Raw genomic sequence first — 19,038 nt, 5'->3', positions numbered from 1 at the left:
CCTTCCCGCCGGCGACGGCGACCGTGCAGACGATAGCCCCAACACCACAGCGTCCCAACTCTGCCGCTGTCACCCCGGCACGCGGTGCTAGCTCGCTGCCGGCCTGCCGCGCTGACGGCGGTCCGCCAGTCCTCGTACCCGTGGCCGTGGCGGCGTGGCCGCCGACGGCTGGCAGCTTAGCGTGGAGACAAAAGGTGAGAGACGAAAAGAAAGACCACGGGCGAGTGCAGTGCAGCAGCCGCGGTTGGACTTGCGTTTCTTTTGGCTTTCTTTCTTTGCCCGTGCCGTGTGGGGTGGACGACTTCACTGTCCGTCCGTCTGTCTGCGCATCTGGCTCCCTTCCCTTCCCTTTTCAGCGCCGCTTCCTCCCTTCCACCCCCCGCAACCTCCCGGCAGCCGTCCTGTTCCCCCCATCGTCGTCGACGCCGACTGAGGTACTTCCCCTGCTCTCTTCCTCGGCCTGGGCAGATCTGGGGTTTCGTCTCGTGTGTTGGTCGGGGGCGAGGCAGCTAGAGCGGTCGGGGCTTGTGGTCAAGGGGTCGATTCTTGGGTGTAGCCGCGCGGGGACGCATCGGTGCTGGGAGCGGCGCCTTCCTGTCGCGTCGCGGAGCGTGCTTGGCTCCGATTGCTTGCTGGCTTCCGCGGGTACATATTGCCTCGCTGCTGCGCCGTGTTGCTGGTGTATGGGGAAAGGGTTCGAAGGGACATGCTGTGCTGAAATGTGGTGGGAGTAACTGAAATTCGGAAAACTTTGACAAAATATTAGAGATGGCAGTGGAAGCCAGCCGTGATCGCGGGTTGAGAACCACTCACGGATGGGTAGCTGTGGTGATTGCCTCTTCTGTGTTCTGTGCTTGTGTTCCGTGCTCCATAGGGCATAGGCTCTGTTCATATCTAATGTGTGCCCATGAGCTTTCTCTGCTATTTATTCTGTTATTGTTAGGTGTAGACTCTGTTCATATCCAATGTGTGTTCATGAGATTTTGCTGCTATTTTTGTTACTGTTAGCCAGTAGTTCCTGTTATGTGAAATGGGAAACGGTACAAACTTGTTTGAGATCCGAGGGACGTGTGCTAGTGGGTTCATGCCATGGCAACTCACCATATATTTCATCTTCCGCAGGGAATGTTGTGACAGCAGATGCATCACTAGAGCTGGAGGGATGGAGAGATGCGACTGCATCGAGCCGCTGTGGCCGACGGACGAGCTGCTCATCAAGTACCAGTACATCTCCGACTTCTTCATCGCCCTCGCCTACTTCTCCATCCCGCTGGAGCTCATCTACTTCGTCAAGAAGTCGTCCTTCTTCCCGTACCGATGGGTCCTCATCCAGTTTGGCGCCTTCATCGTCCTCTGCGGAGCGACCCACCTCATCAACCTCTGGACTTTCACCACGCACACCAAGACCGTCGCGATGGTCATGACGGTCGCCAAGGTTTCAACGGCGGTCGTCTCCTGCGCGACGGCGTTGATGCTCGTGCACATCATCCCCGACCTGCTGAGCGTGAAGACGAGGGAGCTGTTTCTGAAGAACAAAGCCGAGGAGCTTGACTGGGAGATGGGCCTGATAAGGACGCAGGAGGAGACCGGGAGGCATGTTAGGATGTTGACTCATGAGATCAGGAGCACGCTTGATAGGCACACCATTTTGAAGACTACTATCGTTGAGCTAGGGAGGACCTTGGGTCTGGAGGAATGTGCCCTGTGGATGCCGTCGCGAAGTGGTTCCAGTCTCCAGCTTTCGCATACTCTGCGCCACCAGATTACCGTTGGGTCATCTATACCGATCAATCTTCCTGTCATCAACCAAGTTTTCAGTAGCAACCGGGCAATTATAATACCCCACACATGTCCGTTGGCACGGATTCGGCCTCTTGCAGGGCGATATGTTCCACCAGAGGTGGCTGCAGTGCGAGTACCTCTTCTAAATCTCTCAAACTTCCAAATAAATGACTGGCCAGAGCTTTCAGCGAAAAGCTATGCTATTATGGTTCTGATGCTTCCATCTGATAGTGCAAGGAACTGGCATGTGCATGAGTTGGAGCTTGTTGAGGTTGTCGCCGATCAGGTTATTGCCACTTCTTTTTTCTCCAACACAATGCCGCTTCTTTTAGTTTGGTTACGCATAACATAGATATTCATAGGAGTGAATGATGTTTAATATGTTTATAAACTCATATGCGAATGATGTTTCAGTCAATAGACTCTTTAACTGGAAATGCATATTTATTGACAAGTATGATGTTATGATCCATTGTATCAGACCATTCTAAAAAATTCTTTATTTCCTTCAAACCAAAAGGTACTGAGGCTAATACATGTTGGTATGACATTACTACTAGTACATTATGAAATGATATTGTAAGCTGAAATGTTTCTCTTCTTTTTTCCAGGTAGCAGTTGCACTCTCTCATGCAGCTATTCTTGAAGAGTCCATGCGTGCACGCGATTTACTAATGGAACAAAACGTTGCCCTGGATTTAGCTCGGCGAGAGGCTGAAACGGCCATCCGTGCTCGGAACGATTTCCTAGCTGTTATGAATCACGAAATGCGAACACCAATGAATGCTATTATAGCTCTCTCTTCCTTACTTTTGGAAACTGAACTCACTCCTGAGCAGCGTCTAATGGTGGAAACGGTTTTAAAAAGCAGCAACCTTCTAGCAACACTTATCAATGATGTATTAGATCTTTCCAAACTTGAGGATGGCAGCCTTGAGTTGGAGATCAGAGCATTCAATCTTCATGCTGTTTTCAAAGAGGTCTGCAACATTATCATTCTCTGGTTGTCTAATGTATATATGCATATTTCATTTGCCTGAAATTTTTGTTGGTCTTACAGGTGATGAGTTTCATCAGACCAATCGCAGCTATCAAGAGTCTATCTATGTCGGTTATGTTAGCACCAGATTTGCCATTATGTGCTATTGGCGACGAAAAGAGGCTAATGCAAACTATTCTGAATATCTCTGGCAATGCTGTTAAGTTCACCAAGGAGGGCCACATCACACTTTTAGCCTCCGTTCTCAAGCCTGATTCTTTAAGAGAGTACAGAACCTCAGACTTTCATCCAGCTGCATGTGATGGCCATTTTTATTTGAAAGTTCAGGTAATTATAGATACTAATTTGAAGGGTTTGTCTTGTTAAAGCTATCAGCTCATGTTCTTGCAATAGGATTCAGAAACAAAGATCTAAATATGAAACAACTTAAATCTTCATAGTCATCGGAGTAACCTCTGCTCAACATGTGCATGCATGAAATTACACACGTCTGACCAGGCTGATAACCATTGGTCTGCTGGCATGTGGTGCATCGGAAATCTTGGCTGGAGGGCTGTTAAAGTCACATTGTCCTGAAGTTGTCCATATGACTTGCTGCTTCAGTGCAGGCTAGGTCCGATAAATGTTTTTCTAGTTTTCTCTATACGGCTATACCATTGGGGCTATCTTTTATTGCTTGTTGCTTGAACACCGGAGAGCAAAGAGAGACCGAAATTGAATTTGCAAAAAACCAGACGGTATTAAATTGAAACATAAAGCAGTGGCGCATGAGATGAGAAACCCAAACCAACCCATCATCTTCTCAACTATGCAAGAAAGGAGTTAATTAAGATATAACAACAAAACATTCATCGGAAAAGCACACATGCTGACAGGACTACTTTTTTATTTAGCTGATGCCAGTGTTTCTGAGAGTAGAACTGGAATAAAAGTTTCTAAGGTTACAGTTTATGAACATGTCATAGAAGAATGACGGTTTTCAAGATGAGTTAAAATCATTATCTAACTATAAAATTTACGTGTTATCAGGTAATTATTTAATCAGTTTCTTGATTATTTACGTCCTTTGCCATTCTTCTGTTGCAGCTAAAGGATACAGGCTGTGGCATTAGCCCTCAGGATCTACCTCATGTATTTACAAAATTCGCTCAAACTCAGCCTGGTGGTAACCGAGGATACAGTGGTAGTGGCCTTGGCCTTGCCATTTGCAGGAGGTAATCCACTGTCCCGCCTCAACCTCCTTACTAGTAAACCTTCTACAGGTTATTGGGTTTGGTAACTCAGCTTCTCTCGAAGCAGCACAAGGATGAAGCAGGGGTTCATAATCACCCATTCTAAAACTCAGAAACCTTCTGAAAACTCTTATGTAGGTTTGTTACTCTGATGGGAGGGCACATCTGGCTGGAGAGTGAAGGAGCAGGAAGAGGCTGCACAGCTACATTTATCATCAGGCTTGGCGTATCCGACAACATGAATGCGTATCAGCAACAGCTGACCCCTCACGCATGGCCAAGCAGCGCAAATGCTGATTCCACCGGTCCGAGGGCTCTTCACGAAGATAGGAGGCCGTCTTCTCTGAAACCTCGATACCAGAGAAGCGTATGAGCTATAGTGTAAATGATCGACGGCAGTTCGGCTCGGCAGCAAGTAGGTAGTAGCTAGTTTTTGTACTCTAATTTTGTGCTTAGTCTTGCGGTAGCTGGCATATATTGTACAAGTAATGTGTATAGCAAATTGGACTGCAGAGTGCAGTTATGTTCCTGGGTACAGCATTAACTTGCTGTGTTCAGTAGAATATACTGTCAGTGGATTTGCGTATTCCGAGTGTGCTTGACCCTCATAGGCGCTCGTCATGGCCTGCCCGATTATATCAGGTCGAAACTGTTCTCTCCGTAGAAGCCATATGTAAAAATTCAAACGAATTCCCAAAATCGAACTCATCTTATGTGGAAGATAATAAAGAATAATATAGAATGAATAATGCTTCTACTAATTCAATCCTAGTATATTCATAATGTTTGATCTTCACATGTATGAACAATTCACAGCCGACACATGATTTTCTTTAGAATTGATGGAAATAGACAATAGATTTTGTGCTAACTGAGTTCCTGCGAGCTCGTTCCTTAAAAAATCGAAACGATATGCCATTTTCTTCATGGATACATGCTTCTCTACATATGTGCATAGTTTTTAACTACACAAAAAACATAAAATTATGACTTTGAAAAGGCAAAAATCAACTCAATTTTGCTTCTGGCATTTGTCTTTTTTGTCGAAACAACATACGAAAATATATTTGGACACAAATTTGGTTATACATGCTAGACATGACATGTACTAGTTATTTTTTCCATAATTTTTTGAGTCATAAAAATGAGGTTTTTTTTCTTCTGTTTTCAAAAATGAGCCCACTCGAGCCTAGGAGCTAAGATGATTTTTCTTTAGTAAATACACCTAAAAAGTTGGAAAAAGTGAAGAGATAGTGGTTTCACTAAATATTGTAAGATTTTAATTAATTGGTAAATTAGATTTCGTATCCACACGATATACAAAAGATATATTCCTTGACGTTTGATCTTCATTGATAATACTACCTCCATCCCAAAGCTTAAGGCTTTAAAAAAAAGTTAAACCAAATAAAGTTTGACCAAACATTTAGAAGAATATGTCAACAAATATAATATATTTTAGATACCACACGGAAATATATTTCATTATCTATCTAATGATATTGATTTTATATTTTACATGTTAATGATTTTTGGTAAAAACTTAGTTAAACTTGACATAATTTGACTTTCTAAAAATAATATAAGCCTTAAGCTTTGGGATGGAGGTAGTATGATGCCAGTAGATGAAAGTAGCATGGACTTCCATAGGAATTGGGGCGGACTTTAGAATTGAAGAGTTTCAGACTTAGTAAGACCAAAACTAAGTATATGTGATGCAAATTTCGTGACATTGTGGAGGATGATGGTGATGTTAGTCTAGAAGGACAAATAATGCCTAAAAAGAACATGTTTCGATACTTGGAATCAATGTTGCAAAACAATAATGTCCTCGATGAGGATGTTAGCCACATAATCAAAGTTTTGTGGAGGAGGTAGCGACAAACATCCTCTGTGATAGGAATGTCCCTCAAAATCTATATAGGGTAACAAGACCTACCATTCAACATGGAGTAGATGTTGACCCATTAAAAACACACACAACAAATGAGTGCCACAAAGATACCCATGCTAATGTTGATGTGTAGCCACACAAGAAAGAACCTAATCATGAACGGGATAATAAGTGCCAGGAAGGGGTGCAACGATAAAAAAAAACTCGTCCAACGCTGATTAAGGTGGTTTGGGTATGTCTAGTGAAGACTGAAGACATCCTGAAGCACCAGTAAATATTGAGATGTTGAAGGGTAGAAAAAAGAAATTAAGAGAGGCATTGAGTGACCAAAGTTGACATGAAATGAGGTAGTGAAAAGGATAAAAGATTGAAATGTACATATAAATTTGACATTGAAAGAATTGCATGAAAATCCGTTATCCATATGATATTTTTTTTCTTCGATTTTGTGATTTTCTCCCTTCACTCTGTGGTTGGTACGGGTTATGTTCTTTTATTTTACTTGAGAAAACCATCTTGCCGGTGAGAAATTATTTTGTTGCGACTGTTTTTGGGGTTAATTATTTGATTAAGATGGTTGTAGGGAAACTCAACAGGAAGACCATGCTACACGTGGCCCTTTATTTTCAAATACTACAAACAAAATTCTAGAGGTTATTGATGTATTCTATTTTCTTTGGTTTACCGTAGGAATTCCCCTACGGTAAAGGTGTCAAAAAAACATGTCTAGATACATTTATTTCTTTTGCCAATTATTTTGAACCGGAGGAAGTAAAAAAAGTACAAAATCTCAATGCGAACTACTTGTACTATAGGCTAATGGTGTTGGTACTCTTGCCGATGGTGATTGACTACTTCATGACTGCGGGTGTGCACGTAGCCTTGGCATTGCGGCTCAAATTAACATTATGGGAGCATCGTCGTTGATATTTTTAGGTCTGTGGTTCGGTTTCTATCTTCGGCTGCCTCTAAAAAAAACAAGATTGTGCCATGAAAGAAGAAAAGAGTTTGAAGACCTTGAAGATTTGTTGGTTTCTTTCATACTTTACTTTGTAATAGTTGAAATCAGCTGGTGTCTCATCACCATGTACTATTTATCACTATAAATATATGTGGTATTGATTGTAAAAAAATTACTTTGTATTTTAGGCTACACCAAAATTGACAAAATCTGAAAAATTATATAAATTTGTTAGATTTTGTCATTTAAAGTAGTTTATATTGAGATTTTACAGGTTTATAATATACATCATTGTCTATCTCTATGATTTTTTTTAGATTTTTTAAAATTTTAAAATATAAATTTTAAGTGTTTAAAAATAAAGAGCAACATGTAGCTCGATATCCGTTTGTCCACTCCTCTTCTTATTTTTTTTATAAAACACGTAAATTGCGTATGTGAGTAAATTTATACCTTTTGTTGGTGATGGTAATTTTCCACACTCTACCACTACAGTTTTTTTTCAAGACAAAAGAAAGGCTGACCAATTTCCAAAAGAATATACTCCCTCTGAAATAAGTGGCACAACTTTATCTAGATATAGTTGTATCAAAATATGTAAAAACATCTATATTTTTCTAAAATTAATCTTTTATTTATAGACGGACGGGGCATGTAGTTTTATTAGAGGGAACGTGGGACCATATAACATGTTTGAGTTTTGGTTCCATCGTAGATAGGCTCAGTATACTCAAACAATTACTGATTTGTAAACCTAGTGGGGATGGTCGAACGTTATGTCGGGGTGGCGGCCCCGGATGAGTTGGTGTGATGACCGTGGTTTGCGGTCGTTTGACCTGAGCAGCTTGGGTTGTGGGTGGACGGTTCGTGCGGCGTTGTAGCTCGAGAGCGAGCGGTGGTACGTCGGGGCGGCGGCCCCGGAAGGTGGTGGTCTTGGTGGACGCGCAGGGCGCGACGGAGCAGCGGTATGTCGGAACGGTGGCTCCGAATGTTCGTCATCTTGACAGTGTTGAGGATATCGACTTTGTGTCGCAAGGGCGACAAGGTCGTTTTGGCGCAGTTCTCTGAGCGGTTCGTCTTCTTCAGCTATGTTGGGGTGTCCCGTGTCTGCTCCTCCCATAGTAGGCACGGCGTCTTCTCTCCGGCTTAGTTGGATGGCAAGCTAGTCTTCGCGAGTGTGTCGTCTGCTTGTATCAGTAGTGGGTTTGAGTGGGCTTGCCTTTATGGCGTGCGAGTGGGGCTTGGACCTGCGGTGTCTTGTTGTATGGTTTTCGCCAGGTTTTCTCCTAAAAACTGTTCACTTTCTGCTTAATTAAATCGATGAGGCAAAGCTTTTGCCTCCGTTTCAAAAAAAAAACAAAGTTCTACATTATGACCAAATTGGTAGAAAAAAAGTACCAACATAAAAAAAGTTTTTTGTTTGAGGTGAACATAAAAAAGTTTGAACGAATACAAAACAACACGCCATATATGTTGGAACTGCTGGAGTATAAAATTCTCAACATGGCCCACCTGAACGTGACTTGATCCTCAATTTCGTTCTATAGTTTGGAGCACGGCACCAAATCCCAATCGAACACACTGTCCACGACTGCTCTGAGGTCGCGTGCGTGGCTAGGGTTTACTTCGCCGTCGTCCCCTCCGATTGCCCCCCTTCTCGCGCCACGCCGGCGAGAGCGGAAGACCAGCCCAGCGAGCGACCGAGCGGCCGATCGGTCGATCGAGGCGGCGATGGCGCTCAGGGTGGCTGCGGCGGCGCACAAGATCCCCCTGGAGGTCGCCCACACCCTCGTGGAGATCGCCGAGGTCGCGCGCTACGCCTACGAGCACCGCGCCGGCCACAGCCCGGCCCACGACGACGGCGCCGCGACCCCGCCACCTGCGGTGTCCGCTGACGAGGCGGAGGCCGCGCGGTTGCGGACGGAGAACGCCATCCTCCGCGCCCGCCTCGCCGACGACCTCGTGCTCCTTCGCGAGCTGCAGGGCGCGCCCTTTGTCTCCCAGGAGTGCCCTCCCGACGTGAGCCCCTCTCACTTCTTCTTTGACATACTTGCAGATTGTTTTTTTTTATCGCCAATTCCGCTTAGAATGAGATATAGCTCCTTGTTGTGTTGTTAGAAACAGTTGTTTATCTACAATTTCGCATTACAACGAGATATAGCATCATTGTTGTGGTGGACTTTGAGCCATATGCCGTGCAGTTATGTTAGTTCTGAGTATTATGCTCTATGCTATTATAGGGAGTGTTAGTATAGAACTGTAGATTAAGTTTACTGTGCAACAAGAACTAATCATCTAACATCTCCATGATATGAACTCAATCTATATATTCATTATGCTGTAATGACACACTATTCAGTTTAGAATTATTTGATTCATTTTTTTATGTTGACTGATATCTTTTGGCGATCTGATTTCGCGATGCAGTTGCATAATCGTCTTGTAGCGACAGTCAACAACGCTAGCTTCCTTGCTCATCTTGAGAAAGTACGAGACGAGCCAATGCATCCACATACGGCACTATCTGGCGGTATGACAGGTTCATCCTTTGTACACCTTTTGAAGTTTTTTTTGAAGTAACACTAAAAAAAACCTTGTGGATTTAACTATGAAAATGTCCGTTCCTCTTTTTTATTCTGCGATTCTTGTGGATTTACATCTTTCTTCTTTCTGATCGAATCAAACCAGAAGTGGAAGTTGGAGATACTACAGACACTAGAGGTGAAGGGAAGAATGGGTCATGGGTCTTGGTTTCCTGTGACACTGCTGGGGGGAATATGGAGGAAATTAGTGGAATTGATAACGAAAATTATGTAATGGTTAATGAAGATGACATTGTCGATGCTCTTGCTACCTTTGTTGCTAGGTGCATTCTCGAAGATCCAAAGTCCAAGGTATATTTTATTTTCAACGGTTGAGACATCCTCTTCGCCGCTACTTCATCATCTAACTGTCCGTTGTTTTTTCTCCAGAAATTATCACCGAAGGAGCTGCAAAAGGGTATGGCTATCCTCCATGGTTTTGCTCTTAAAGTTAAAATTTATAATCTTGTAAATGTTATTTTCTTTCTGAAATCTTTGCTTTTAAAACGATGATACATACAGGTTGATTAATTAGGTCTATCTAGTTAGTAGCTTAGTGCTTTCACTGCTTTGAGAAAGTTGACCACAATAGAAACATGTGCGCTGACAGAAAATGTTATTTTCTTTCTGAAATCTTTGCTTTAAAACAATGATACATACAGGTTGATTAATTAGGTCTATCAGCTTAGTGCTTTGAGAAAGTTGACCACAATAGAAACATGTGCGCTGACAGAAAATGTCAGAATTTCTAAGACAGGCTGTTTGCAATCGAGAAAGTCCACCACAATAGGGACCTACTGCACTTGTGACATTGGGGATATTAACAGCTTGCTGCCATGTTATGGACTCATGATTAGTGTACGCTACTCCCTCCGTCCCACCAAAGTTGTCTGAAATTTGTTAAAATTTAGATGTATCTAGACACTATCTAATATGCAGATACATCCGGATTTAGAAAATTCTTAGACAAGTTTGATGAGACAGAGGGAGTATTATACTACACTTGTTCCATGTATTTATCTAACCGGAAGATCTCTCAAGTCAGGGCATAATAGAGATAGATAACTAACTAGAACATCTGGTCCTATTTAAAAGATCTGGACAACTATTTAGCCATGATCAAAGTATGTCCTTCACTTTGATTGAGGTTGTATGTTAATTTGCTCTATCCTTGTGCGTAGGTGTTCTTTATTTCACAGAAGAAACAAATATTTTGCTAACAATTAGCTTAATTATTACTACACATGTGGCTGACATTTTGATTTTATTTCATATGTATTCTAACTTCTAATTTGTAAGCAGCTGTTGCAACGGCGTTGAGCTCCATGACAGACCGAAAGAAATGGATAAGTTTCTGGGAGGCTGGAAAGGTGATCTACATATTGGCAACTTGGGGGATCACAATAGCAGGGTAAAGTTCTCCCCTTGAAATTTGTATGTCCCGTGATACAAACTTATAGGCAAAAAACACAGTTGTTTTGATTGTTTTTTTTCGATTGGATACAGGCTGTACAGGAGTCGTGCTGTCCTGAAAATGGCAGCGAAAGGAGCTGTCGTGTCCACCAAATTTATCATGAAGGCAATGTGAGATGCCAATGAATAGTGGCATGATGAACACGAGCAACAACCAGCAAGCTGTAAATACAAACTCGTCGTGTTAACTGTACATATGTGATATGGTTTATGTGTCAGCTCAGTTGTGCTGTAAGGCTGTAAAGTTCGAAGTGATAACTATTTCTCTCATCGTGTATGAATAACGGGGCATATGTCTGCTTGACATGTTTCAATTGATATAGGAGCTCAGCTCCCGTGTGTTTGCAGTGCACTAGAGTCTCTCAGGACTGATTGCCCTTCCGTTGGAACTGTCTTCTTTATCTCTCTCCATATTTTAGGTATTCGTAACTTCTCACCTCACGGCAGACTACATAGACCTGGTTGCAGTGTTGATTGGTTTCATCTCAATCTCCCTCAATTCAATTTCTTTAACATGCAAAATCAAATACTCCCTCCATTCCAAAAAAAGCTCCTCAACTTTTGTATCTATAACTAAATTATGCCTATATACATCCGAATCTAGACAAAGTTGAGAAGTTATTTGTGAAACCGAGGAGTATTATGTACTTTCTCCGGCCCAAAAAAATCTGATCAAGTTTGTCTAGAATTTTTTTTTGTGAGGAAAGAGAGCTTTTATATTACATCATTGTTAAGTTTTACAATCTCAGCATCCACAATCTCTATCTCAGCTACTACTGTTGGGACAATCCCCAACCAGAATTGATTTATACCGTTTAACCTAGCAGTATCAGCTAGAACATGGGCTGCACTATTGCTCTCTCTACCTATTTTAGAAATCTCACACTCGCAGTTTGTCTAGATTTTTGTTGTGTCTAGATCTAGACAACTAGATTTTGTTGTATCTAGACAATGTTTTTAGTGTGTAAACATATCTGTATCTAATTTTTTTAGCACAAGCTGGAGAAACTTATTCAATGGTCACTGCTAGCTTTTGGTCCCAAATCTTTGGTGTTGCTTTTTCCAATAAACGTTGATTATATTTTTTATGCTATTTGTACCCGTCACTCTTTGGGAGAGAGTATATCAGTTTTTCTTAAGTCAAACTCTATGGACTTTGATTAAGTTTGCAGGATAAAATATTTACTACATCCATGATACCAAATCAGGACAAAACTAATATGGGTTAGGAACTGTTGTATCTCGAAATTTTCTGTGAATTTTATATGTCAAAAAATGAGTTTTCACTGTCGCCACCTAATGGGCCTTAACTCCTTATTTGGACATTCTGTGGGCTGAACCAGCCCAACCAGGCCTTGCCCGGCCTACCATCTTCCTCCCAGGTTTCCAGTGATCGGCGTTCGTTCGCCCCTGTTTACGCAAACCCTCCTCCCCGCGCCGCCACCACCAAGAACCTCATCGGCTCCGGTCTTACTCTCCTCGCCGCGGCGGAGGCATCCGATCCCCCACGCCACACTCTCCAATGGCTACCAAATCCCAAAAGAAGAAGGAGCTTTCCGGCCCCAGCCCCTCTATCCAGGCCAAGCCACCCACCCCCAAACAAAAGCCTAACGCTCCGAAACCAGCGGCGGAGCAAGATACGGCGGCCAAGAAGCCGAAGAAGCAGAAGGAGACCAACGAGATCGACGACATCTTCCAGGCCACCAAGCCCGAAAAGAAGCGCAAGCCGCAGGAGGAAGGGGAGGTGGCCGAGGGGGACAAGAAGCCCAAGAAGAGCAGGGCCGAGGGGGATAGCAAGAAGAGCAAGAAGGAGAGTAGGGGTAAGGGATGTGAGCCGGTCCATGAGGAGGTTGCGCAGAAGCGGCCGCGGCGGCGCACGAATGATGGGCTCACCATTTACTCCGCGGATGAGCTCGGGTTCGGCAAGGCCGACGCCGGCGGCACCGCGCTCTGCCCCTTCGACTGCGACTGCTGCTTCTGAGCCTTGTAGGGGCCTTCCGTGCCCGAGGTGATGCGATCAAGTTTAAATCGTTGAGGTCTGTTGTAATGCTCGGTTGATTTGGTAACTATGTGCTTAGGTTTGTGATCAGATGAAATGGAATTTTGGTTCTCTGCTATCCACTTTTTTACAAGAGCTTCACATGATAGATATTTCTAGTGTAACCAGTCGCTTTGGACTAGTTTCATGATGCTATCTAGTTCTTCTGGTAACTATTGTGAATTGGCAGCTCAATGCTAACTGGCTGGAGCATCAAGAGCTTGTTTAACATTGTATGCTGGAGTTCAGTTGATCACTTGCACTTACTTGATGATATGCCTATTGATACGAAGCTAAATATAATTGTGTTCTGATATCAGAATAATTCCGTCAGGAGTATCTCAGCAACAAATTTGCTAAATGCCAACATGAAACAAGAATGCCTGGTTCTAATGCTTGGTTGATTTGATAACTATGTGGTTAGATTTATGATCAGATGAGATGAAATTTTGGCTTTCTGCTATATGCCTAGTGCGACCAGTTACTTATGGATACTTCATAGTTTCATGACACTGCGTAGTTGCTGTGATAACTGTCGTGAATCCGCTGGCAACTCACTGCTCACTGGCTAGAGTATCAACAATTTAAACATTATATACCAGAGTTCAGTCGATCACTTTTTTTTTTAGATTAGTTGAACACTTGCTGATATGCCTATTGATCCCTAGCTAAAACACTTATATTCTGGTATATCAATACTATATCATCAAGAGTGTTTTGTAGCAACCCATTAGCTGAATGCTGAATGAAACAAGAATACACCTTTACTACATGTTTATGGACAAACCCGAGTATTGTTTCAAGAGTTGAAAATGGGGCTTTGCTGGGACTTTCTCATCCATTATCTGAAGAGTTTGTGTCCTTATGAGGTACACGCCAAAGTTCCAGGGCCTCATTCATTTTCAGTAGTTATTTTACTTGTCAAGTTACATCTCAGGCTGAAAGCATGGTTGTAATGCTTGGACAGCTTGGTTGATTTGATAACTATGTGGTTAGATTTCTTATCAGATGAGATGAAATTTTGCCTTTCTGCTACATGCCTAGCGTGACCAGTTACTTAAGGATAGTTCATAGTCTCATGATAGTATGACACTGCGTAGTTGTTGTGATAACTGTCATGAATTCGTTGGTAACTTGCTGCTCACTGGCTAGAGTATCAAGAATTTGAACATTATATACCAGAGTTCAGGTGATCACGTACCATCACCAACTCCATTATAATAGTATTTATCTGGGTCAGGGGGTTATGATTCTACCGAGAACAGAGTCGCACTGAAATACCTGGGGCTCAGGTGGCATATGTGACGGAAATTGTCAAAAACAAAGGAGAACAATTGATATCTCACGAGAACACACTGCCATCATCTGAAGCTCGAGATGTGCCCATAGGTCAACTTATACTTATTGTTGCCCTAGACTATTGGGTCGCCCAAGTATCTCGGGAGCAGGAGGTCGAAGATGTCCCTATGCATCCTAACCCCATTAGCTAGTTTCTATTTGTCCCAACATTTCTAGGTCAGCGAAAGACTAGCTTGTAAACAAAGTGCATAGGAGAAGAGGTAGAATACATGATACCTAAATATAAAGCATGTAAATACTACACTCTCTAACAACCATTGGTTTGAAATGTTAAATGTTAGTATCATTTGTTGTTTACACCCTCTTCCTAGTACCACACAATCAAGTGCTTTAATGTCACTGCTCCATCTCTTCAGCAAATTGTAGTCATGCATTATTAATGCTAGGTAGGGTCATCTCCAATGGTAGCCGTCTTCATTATTGAACAGTGGCTGGTCAATATTTATAGCTTGGGTCTTGGTTTGTAGTAATGGGTCATGCTTTAGGTTAATTAGTTAACTTGGCATCAATAATATAAGATACCAGAGCCCGGGGATTGGTAAACTGGTAATGTGATATGCTAGTTTGCAGGTTCAGACGAGGTAACTAAAGGTCATTGAGCAAGCATTGTTATTCTCTGAAGGTTCATTTAACTTACTAACATAAACATTGTATAGTGGGGCTCAGTTGATAACTTTGTGATATCCCTATTAAGCGGTAAAATACACATGTTCTGGTAAAATATCAATGTCATGGTATCAAGAGTATTTCATAGCAATACATTAGCTGAATGCACGAATGAAGCAAAAAGGCCCCTTTACTGCATTTTTTTTTTGGATAAACTTAAGTCTTTTCTTGAGACCAGCAAGTGGGGCTTTCTCGTGCATTACCTGAATAACTTGTGTCCTCATGTGGTGCATAGTAAAGGTGCCTTCTGGCATCGTTTTCAAAAGATCTTTTTACCTTGCAAGTTACATCTGAAGCTGGAAGCATGGTTTGACTTTGTAACTCAAGTGTGTTTAGCAAAGACGGATCAATATTTATAGGCTGATGCTTTCCTGTAGTATTCAGTGATGCTTTGGGTGGACTGATTAACTTGACATTAAGAATGTAATTTATCTGAGCAGAGAAGGCTAGTGTGCTGGTTTAGACGAGGCTACTAGAGGTCATTGATCAAACATTGTGATCACTTGCAAGGTATTTAACTCGCTAACATCCACATTCTATACTGTTTAATGACTGTATATGTCTGGTTAGTTCGGTGCATATTTTAAACTTTATATTGTTTTGTATGGATAGTTTATATTAGGGTATATGTTTATGTCTCATGAGATGATTCATGCCATTGGTCGTTTGTTTGTGCTATGCAGATTGTAATTTGGAGATGGTCAGCAATGCATTTCAGCTTTGTGAGTGGGATGAGGGTTCAGAAGCCGTTTTGTTTCTTAAATGGGTAAGGCCGTGAGGGAACCGACAATAGATGCTGCAAAAAGTGTGATTATATAAAATACCTTACCGATGCTAACTGGTAAGTCAATTGATAAGATGAAATTATAGCTTTTGAACATATTATATAACTAAGTTGATAAGTTACAGACAAGAAAACACCCTGCTTTACTTGGTTTGCGTTCACAAAATCAAGCAGTAGTTGTTTTGTAAATCATAGACTTTGTTACGCCAGACCAGATTGGATGTTAATATTGAGAATGCCATCTTGTTTATTGTTGCTTAAATAGAACTATATGTAGTAAGAGGATTCTACATTTCTAATTGGACATGCAGTTCTAGAGGACCATAGTGGCATATGCATTTTCCATGCTTGTTCACATTTTTACAGTGAAATCTCCTCTACAATACACATGTACAATATGAGGTGGCAGTGAGTAGCTAGTGTTTTTGCCGTGGAATGGAGCTTTCCGTGCTTTTAGTTATGATGTTCCTCATATAGTACCATGGTTGTCACAGTTCTTTGCTGCCTAGTGTGCTTAGAGATCAACTAACACCTAGTATTGCACAACATCATAGGCTCGCCCAATTGTCTTGTGGTATGCTCGCAAGGGAGCTGTAGGCAGAAGATGTCCCTATGCATCCCAACCCTACTAGCTAATTTCTGCCTGTAGGTTGGTGAAGAACTAGTCCGTGTACAAAGCGCATAGGAGAAGAGGTAGAATACATTGTCCCTATATAAGAAGCATGTAAATAGTACACTAACAATTGTGGGTTCGAGTGTTAAATATAAGTAGCATTTATTGTTTACATCCTCCTCCTAGTACTACACAATCAAAGTGTTCCAATGTCACTCCCCCTCTCTTCAAATTTTACTTTATGCATTATTGATGCAAGGTAGGGTCATCTCCAATGGTTAGAGATCTTCATTACAGGACAAAGCAGATCAAGATCTCCAATGGAAGAGGGTGTGATGGTCACCGTAATGCCAATACCATGCTCATAAGGTAACATTGAAATTATAAAACAAAGCTGAAAAGACACAGGCAAAAAGAACTCTGCTCTGCTGGCTTGCATCCACAAAATTGAGCAACCATTGTTTTGTGAGCCCAAACCTTGTTACGGCATGCCAAATTTGGATGCCAATATTGAGCATGCCATCTGATATGTTGTTGCTTTAGTGTAGTCATATATGAATTGGGAGGATTCTGCATGTTTTGTTGGAAAATGTAGTTTTAGAGGACTATAGTGGTGCATGCATTCTCCATGTTACATTTTCTCGGGGTGAAATCTCCACTACAATGCGCATGTCCAATACTATGTGGTGTGAGAAATCTCTCTTTTCCTTTGGCACCGAGTGCCTAATTGATCTAGCTCATTAGTTGGATGGCTGCAGTCCCGTAAAATTTGGTTCATGCGCTACCTTCGTTTGTGGGATCCTGTCACGAGCTTCAAGTGCCGTCTAAAGATAGGGCTGTGCTGAAGTGGTGATTTGACCTGGTGTTGGGCAAGATCGTCGGCTCGCCCTAAGTTTCTCGTGTCATGCACATAAGTGAACATGAGGTAGAAGACGTCCCTATGCATCCCAGCCCTATCAGCTCATTTCTGCTTTTCCCTTGTCAGTGTGCTCTTAGGTTGGCAAAGAATTAGTTCGTGAAGAAATAGAACAGGAGAAGAGGTAGAATACATCGAACTTATATAAGAAGGATGCATAGACTATACCCTCGCTAGCAATCACGGCTTCGAATATTCAATGTTATTGATAGTCTTTTTTTTCTTCCTTTTTTACATCCTCCTCCTAGCACCACACGGTCGAGTGCTTTAATGTCACAGCTCCCCTCTCTGACGCAAATTGTACTCGGTGCATTCTTGATGCTAGATCAGATCGCTTCTTTCACCGACCTGCTATGTAAGGGTCATCTCCGATGGTAAAGTTAGCTTTCTCTTTTGCTCAATGCTCACCAAGCTATCATGATATTAGAAATATGTTATAGATTCAGCGCAATGAATGAATGAATATGTTGTAGACGGAGGGAGTAGATGGAATTTAGTGTCATGTCTAGAAAAAAATGATAACATGATGGAGATATTTAGGGTGTGTTTGGATGGGAGCCCGAGGCTGCCAAGCCAAATAATTGTTTGGATTGGAGCCCATTGTTTGGCGAGCCAACGCTAGCTTCAGCTCAGCAGTACTAATTTACGCCAACGCATCGGCAAGTCGTGGGCGGCAGAAAGCTGCGCCAATATTTTGGCTGCCCTTGCATTGGCGGGGCTATCCAAGGCAAAAACCAAACAGACCCTTAGTGGCGAATAAAATAAAATTAGAAAATACGATCACCGGAAGTAGACTGAAACAAAAAAAAAATGGAAGTGAAACAATTCCCTTCACCAAGGTCGGAATACATAAACTGCATTTTTTTAGCTAAGTTAAGGTTGAATAGTACTTCCTCCGGTCCTTTTTAATTGACTTAAATTTAATATAAAGTTGTATGAAATTCGAGTCAATTGAAAGAGACCGGACGGAATAAAAGGGGTCGTAATTTAAGACTTAGCACCAAGTAATTTACGAGTTCTTTAACAGTACATCAAAAAAATATGCGCCGTTTATTTTTGAAATCCAACGGACCAGATGCGTAATACTACGGTAGATTTTTGTGTAACATATTTTACCATGAGGGGTATTGTGGGTATCGCACTGCCCTCGTGATTGATCAGCAGGTTCAGATCATCCACAGGCCCACAGCTCACTATCGATTGTGTGATGCGAGTAAACAAACTGTGGAATGTGAGTACCGCGAAGAGATTCTTACCACGGGTTACCTGCCGGGTTCGATTTGATGAGGGGATACCCCTTCTTTTGGGCGACCCATGAGGGTTTACAAAGTTAACTTAGCACTTAACTTAGCACCCATTGGCCACTGTTTCGTAGAGAGTTCCATCTCCGAGCTTGATCGATCTATCTTCTACCGCTGAAAAATAAAAATCTCCAAGCTTGATCAGATCAAGAAACCAGTGAAATATGAAAAGAAAACAAGGTCCCGCGCACTCCTAACCACCCTATCTGGATTCCACCACCGGCTGGGGTGATGAACCTGAACGTTGGTGCAGGAGTGGCGAGAGACAAAGATACAAGTGTGGTTATATATGCTTGTGGCAAGAACCGACACCGTCGTTTACCTGGGTGCGTCACTTGTGCTATAGGCAGGGATTACTTGTTGGATAATTAGGCACAATTTTCATGATTAATTCCAGAATATAAAATATGATGACAACAACTACTAACATGTGAAAC

The 19,038-nt window shown here is 42.2% G+C and overlaps 3 protein-coding genes across 4 annotated transcripts; all 3 read left to right on the top strand.

The window, feature by feature from the left end:
• The first annotated feature begins 238 nt into the window (after window positions 1-238).
• Window positions 239-4,600, top strand: LOC124704032 (probable ethylene response sensor 1). The gene is made up of 6 exons (XM_047236269.1): window positions 239-434; window positions 1,123-2,068; window positions 2,394-2,762; window positions 2,843-3,109; window positions 3,869-3,996; window positions 4,153-4,600. Exons 2-6 carry the CDS (start codon window positions 1,163-1,165, stop codon window positions 4,385-4,387), a joined length of 1,905 nt encoding a protein of 634 aa, XP_047092225.1. The 5' UTR covers window positions 239-434; window positions 1,123-1,162; the 3' UTR covers window positions 4,388-4,600.
• A 3,985-nt stretch (window positions 4,601-8,585) lies between these two features.
• LOC124704031 lies at window positions 8,586-11,276 on the top strand. 2 transcript variants are annotated; one of them, XM_047236267.1, is made up of 6 exons: window positions 8,586-8,888; window positions 9,297-9,399; window positions 9,558-9,763; window positions 9,842-9,869; window positions 10,754-10,862; window positions 10,958-11,276. In XM_047236267.1, exons 1-6 carry the CDS (start codon window positions 8,601-8,603, stop codon window positions 11,037-11,039), a joined length of 816 nt encoding a protein of 271 aa, XP_047092223.1. In that variant the 5' UTR covers window positions 8,586-8,600; the 3' UTR covers window positions 11,040-11,276. The 2 variants fall into 2 exon arrangements, with proteins under 2 accessions (XP_047092223.1, XP_047092222.1); XM_047236266.1 differs by having other exon boundaries at window positions 9,297-9,408.
• Window positions 11,277-12,347: 1,071 nt separating this feature from the next.
• Window positions 12,348-13,162, top strand: LOC124700254 (uncharacterized protein C6G9.01c-like). The gene has a single exon (XM_047232410.1). The coding sequence runs from the start codon at window positions 12,447-12,449 to the stop codon at window positions 12,903-12,905; it is 459 nt and encodes a 152-aa protein (XP_047088366.1). The 5' UTR covers window positions 12,348-12,446; the 3' UTR covers window positions 12,906-13,162.
• Window positions 13,163-19,038: the final 5,876 nt, after the last annotated feature.

Source organism: Lolium rigidum, chromosome 3 (assembly GCF_022539505.1).
Source record: "Lolium rigidum isolate FL_2022 chromosome 3, APGP_CSIRO_Lrig_0.1, whole genome shotgun sequence".
Classification (NCBI taxonomy): Eukaryota; Viridiplantae; Streptophyta; class Magnoliopsida; order Poales; family Poaceae; genus Lolium; species Lolium rigidum.
This window is presented reverse-complemented; position numbering and strand designations above follow the sequence as displayed.

What these genes read in the sequence shown, in the direction of transcription:
- LOC124704032 (XM_047236269.1), top strand. Translation starts at nt 1,163, where the DNA reads ATGGAGAGATGCGACTGCATCGAGCCGCTGTGGCCGACGGACGAGCTG. An exon ending in TTGAGGTTGTCGCCGATCAG is followed by an intron (nt 2,069 to 2,393) that starts GTTATTGCCACT and finishes TCTTTTTTCCAG; the next exon opens with GTAGCAGTTGCACTCTCTCA. An exon ending in GGCCTTGCCATTTGCAGGAG is followed by an intron (nt 3,997 to 4,152) that starts GTAATCCACTGT and finishes ACTCTTATGTAG; the next exon opens with GTTTGTTACTCTGATGGGAG.
- LOC124704031 (XM_047236266.1), top strand. Translation starts at nt 8,601, where the DNA reads ATGGCGCTCAGGGTGGCTGCGGCGGCGCACAAGATCCCCCTGGAGGTC. An exon ending in ACCGAAGGAGCTGCAAAAGG is followed by an intron (nt 9,870 to 10,753) that starts GTATGGCTATCC and finishes ATTTGTAAGCAG; the next exon opens with CTGTTGCAACGGCGTTGAGC. An exon ending in TGGGGGATCACAATAGCAGG is followed by an intron (nt 10,863 to 10,957) that starts GTAAAGTTCTCC and finishes GATTGGATACAG; the next exon opens with GCTGTACAGGAGTCGTGCTG.
- LOC124700254 (XM_047232410.1), top strand. Translation starts at nt 12,447, where the DNA reads ATGGCTACCAAATCCCAAAAGAAGAAGGAGCTTTCCGGCCCCAGCCCC.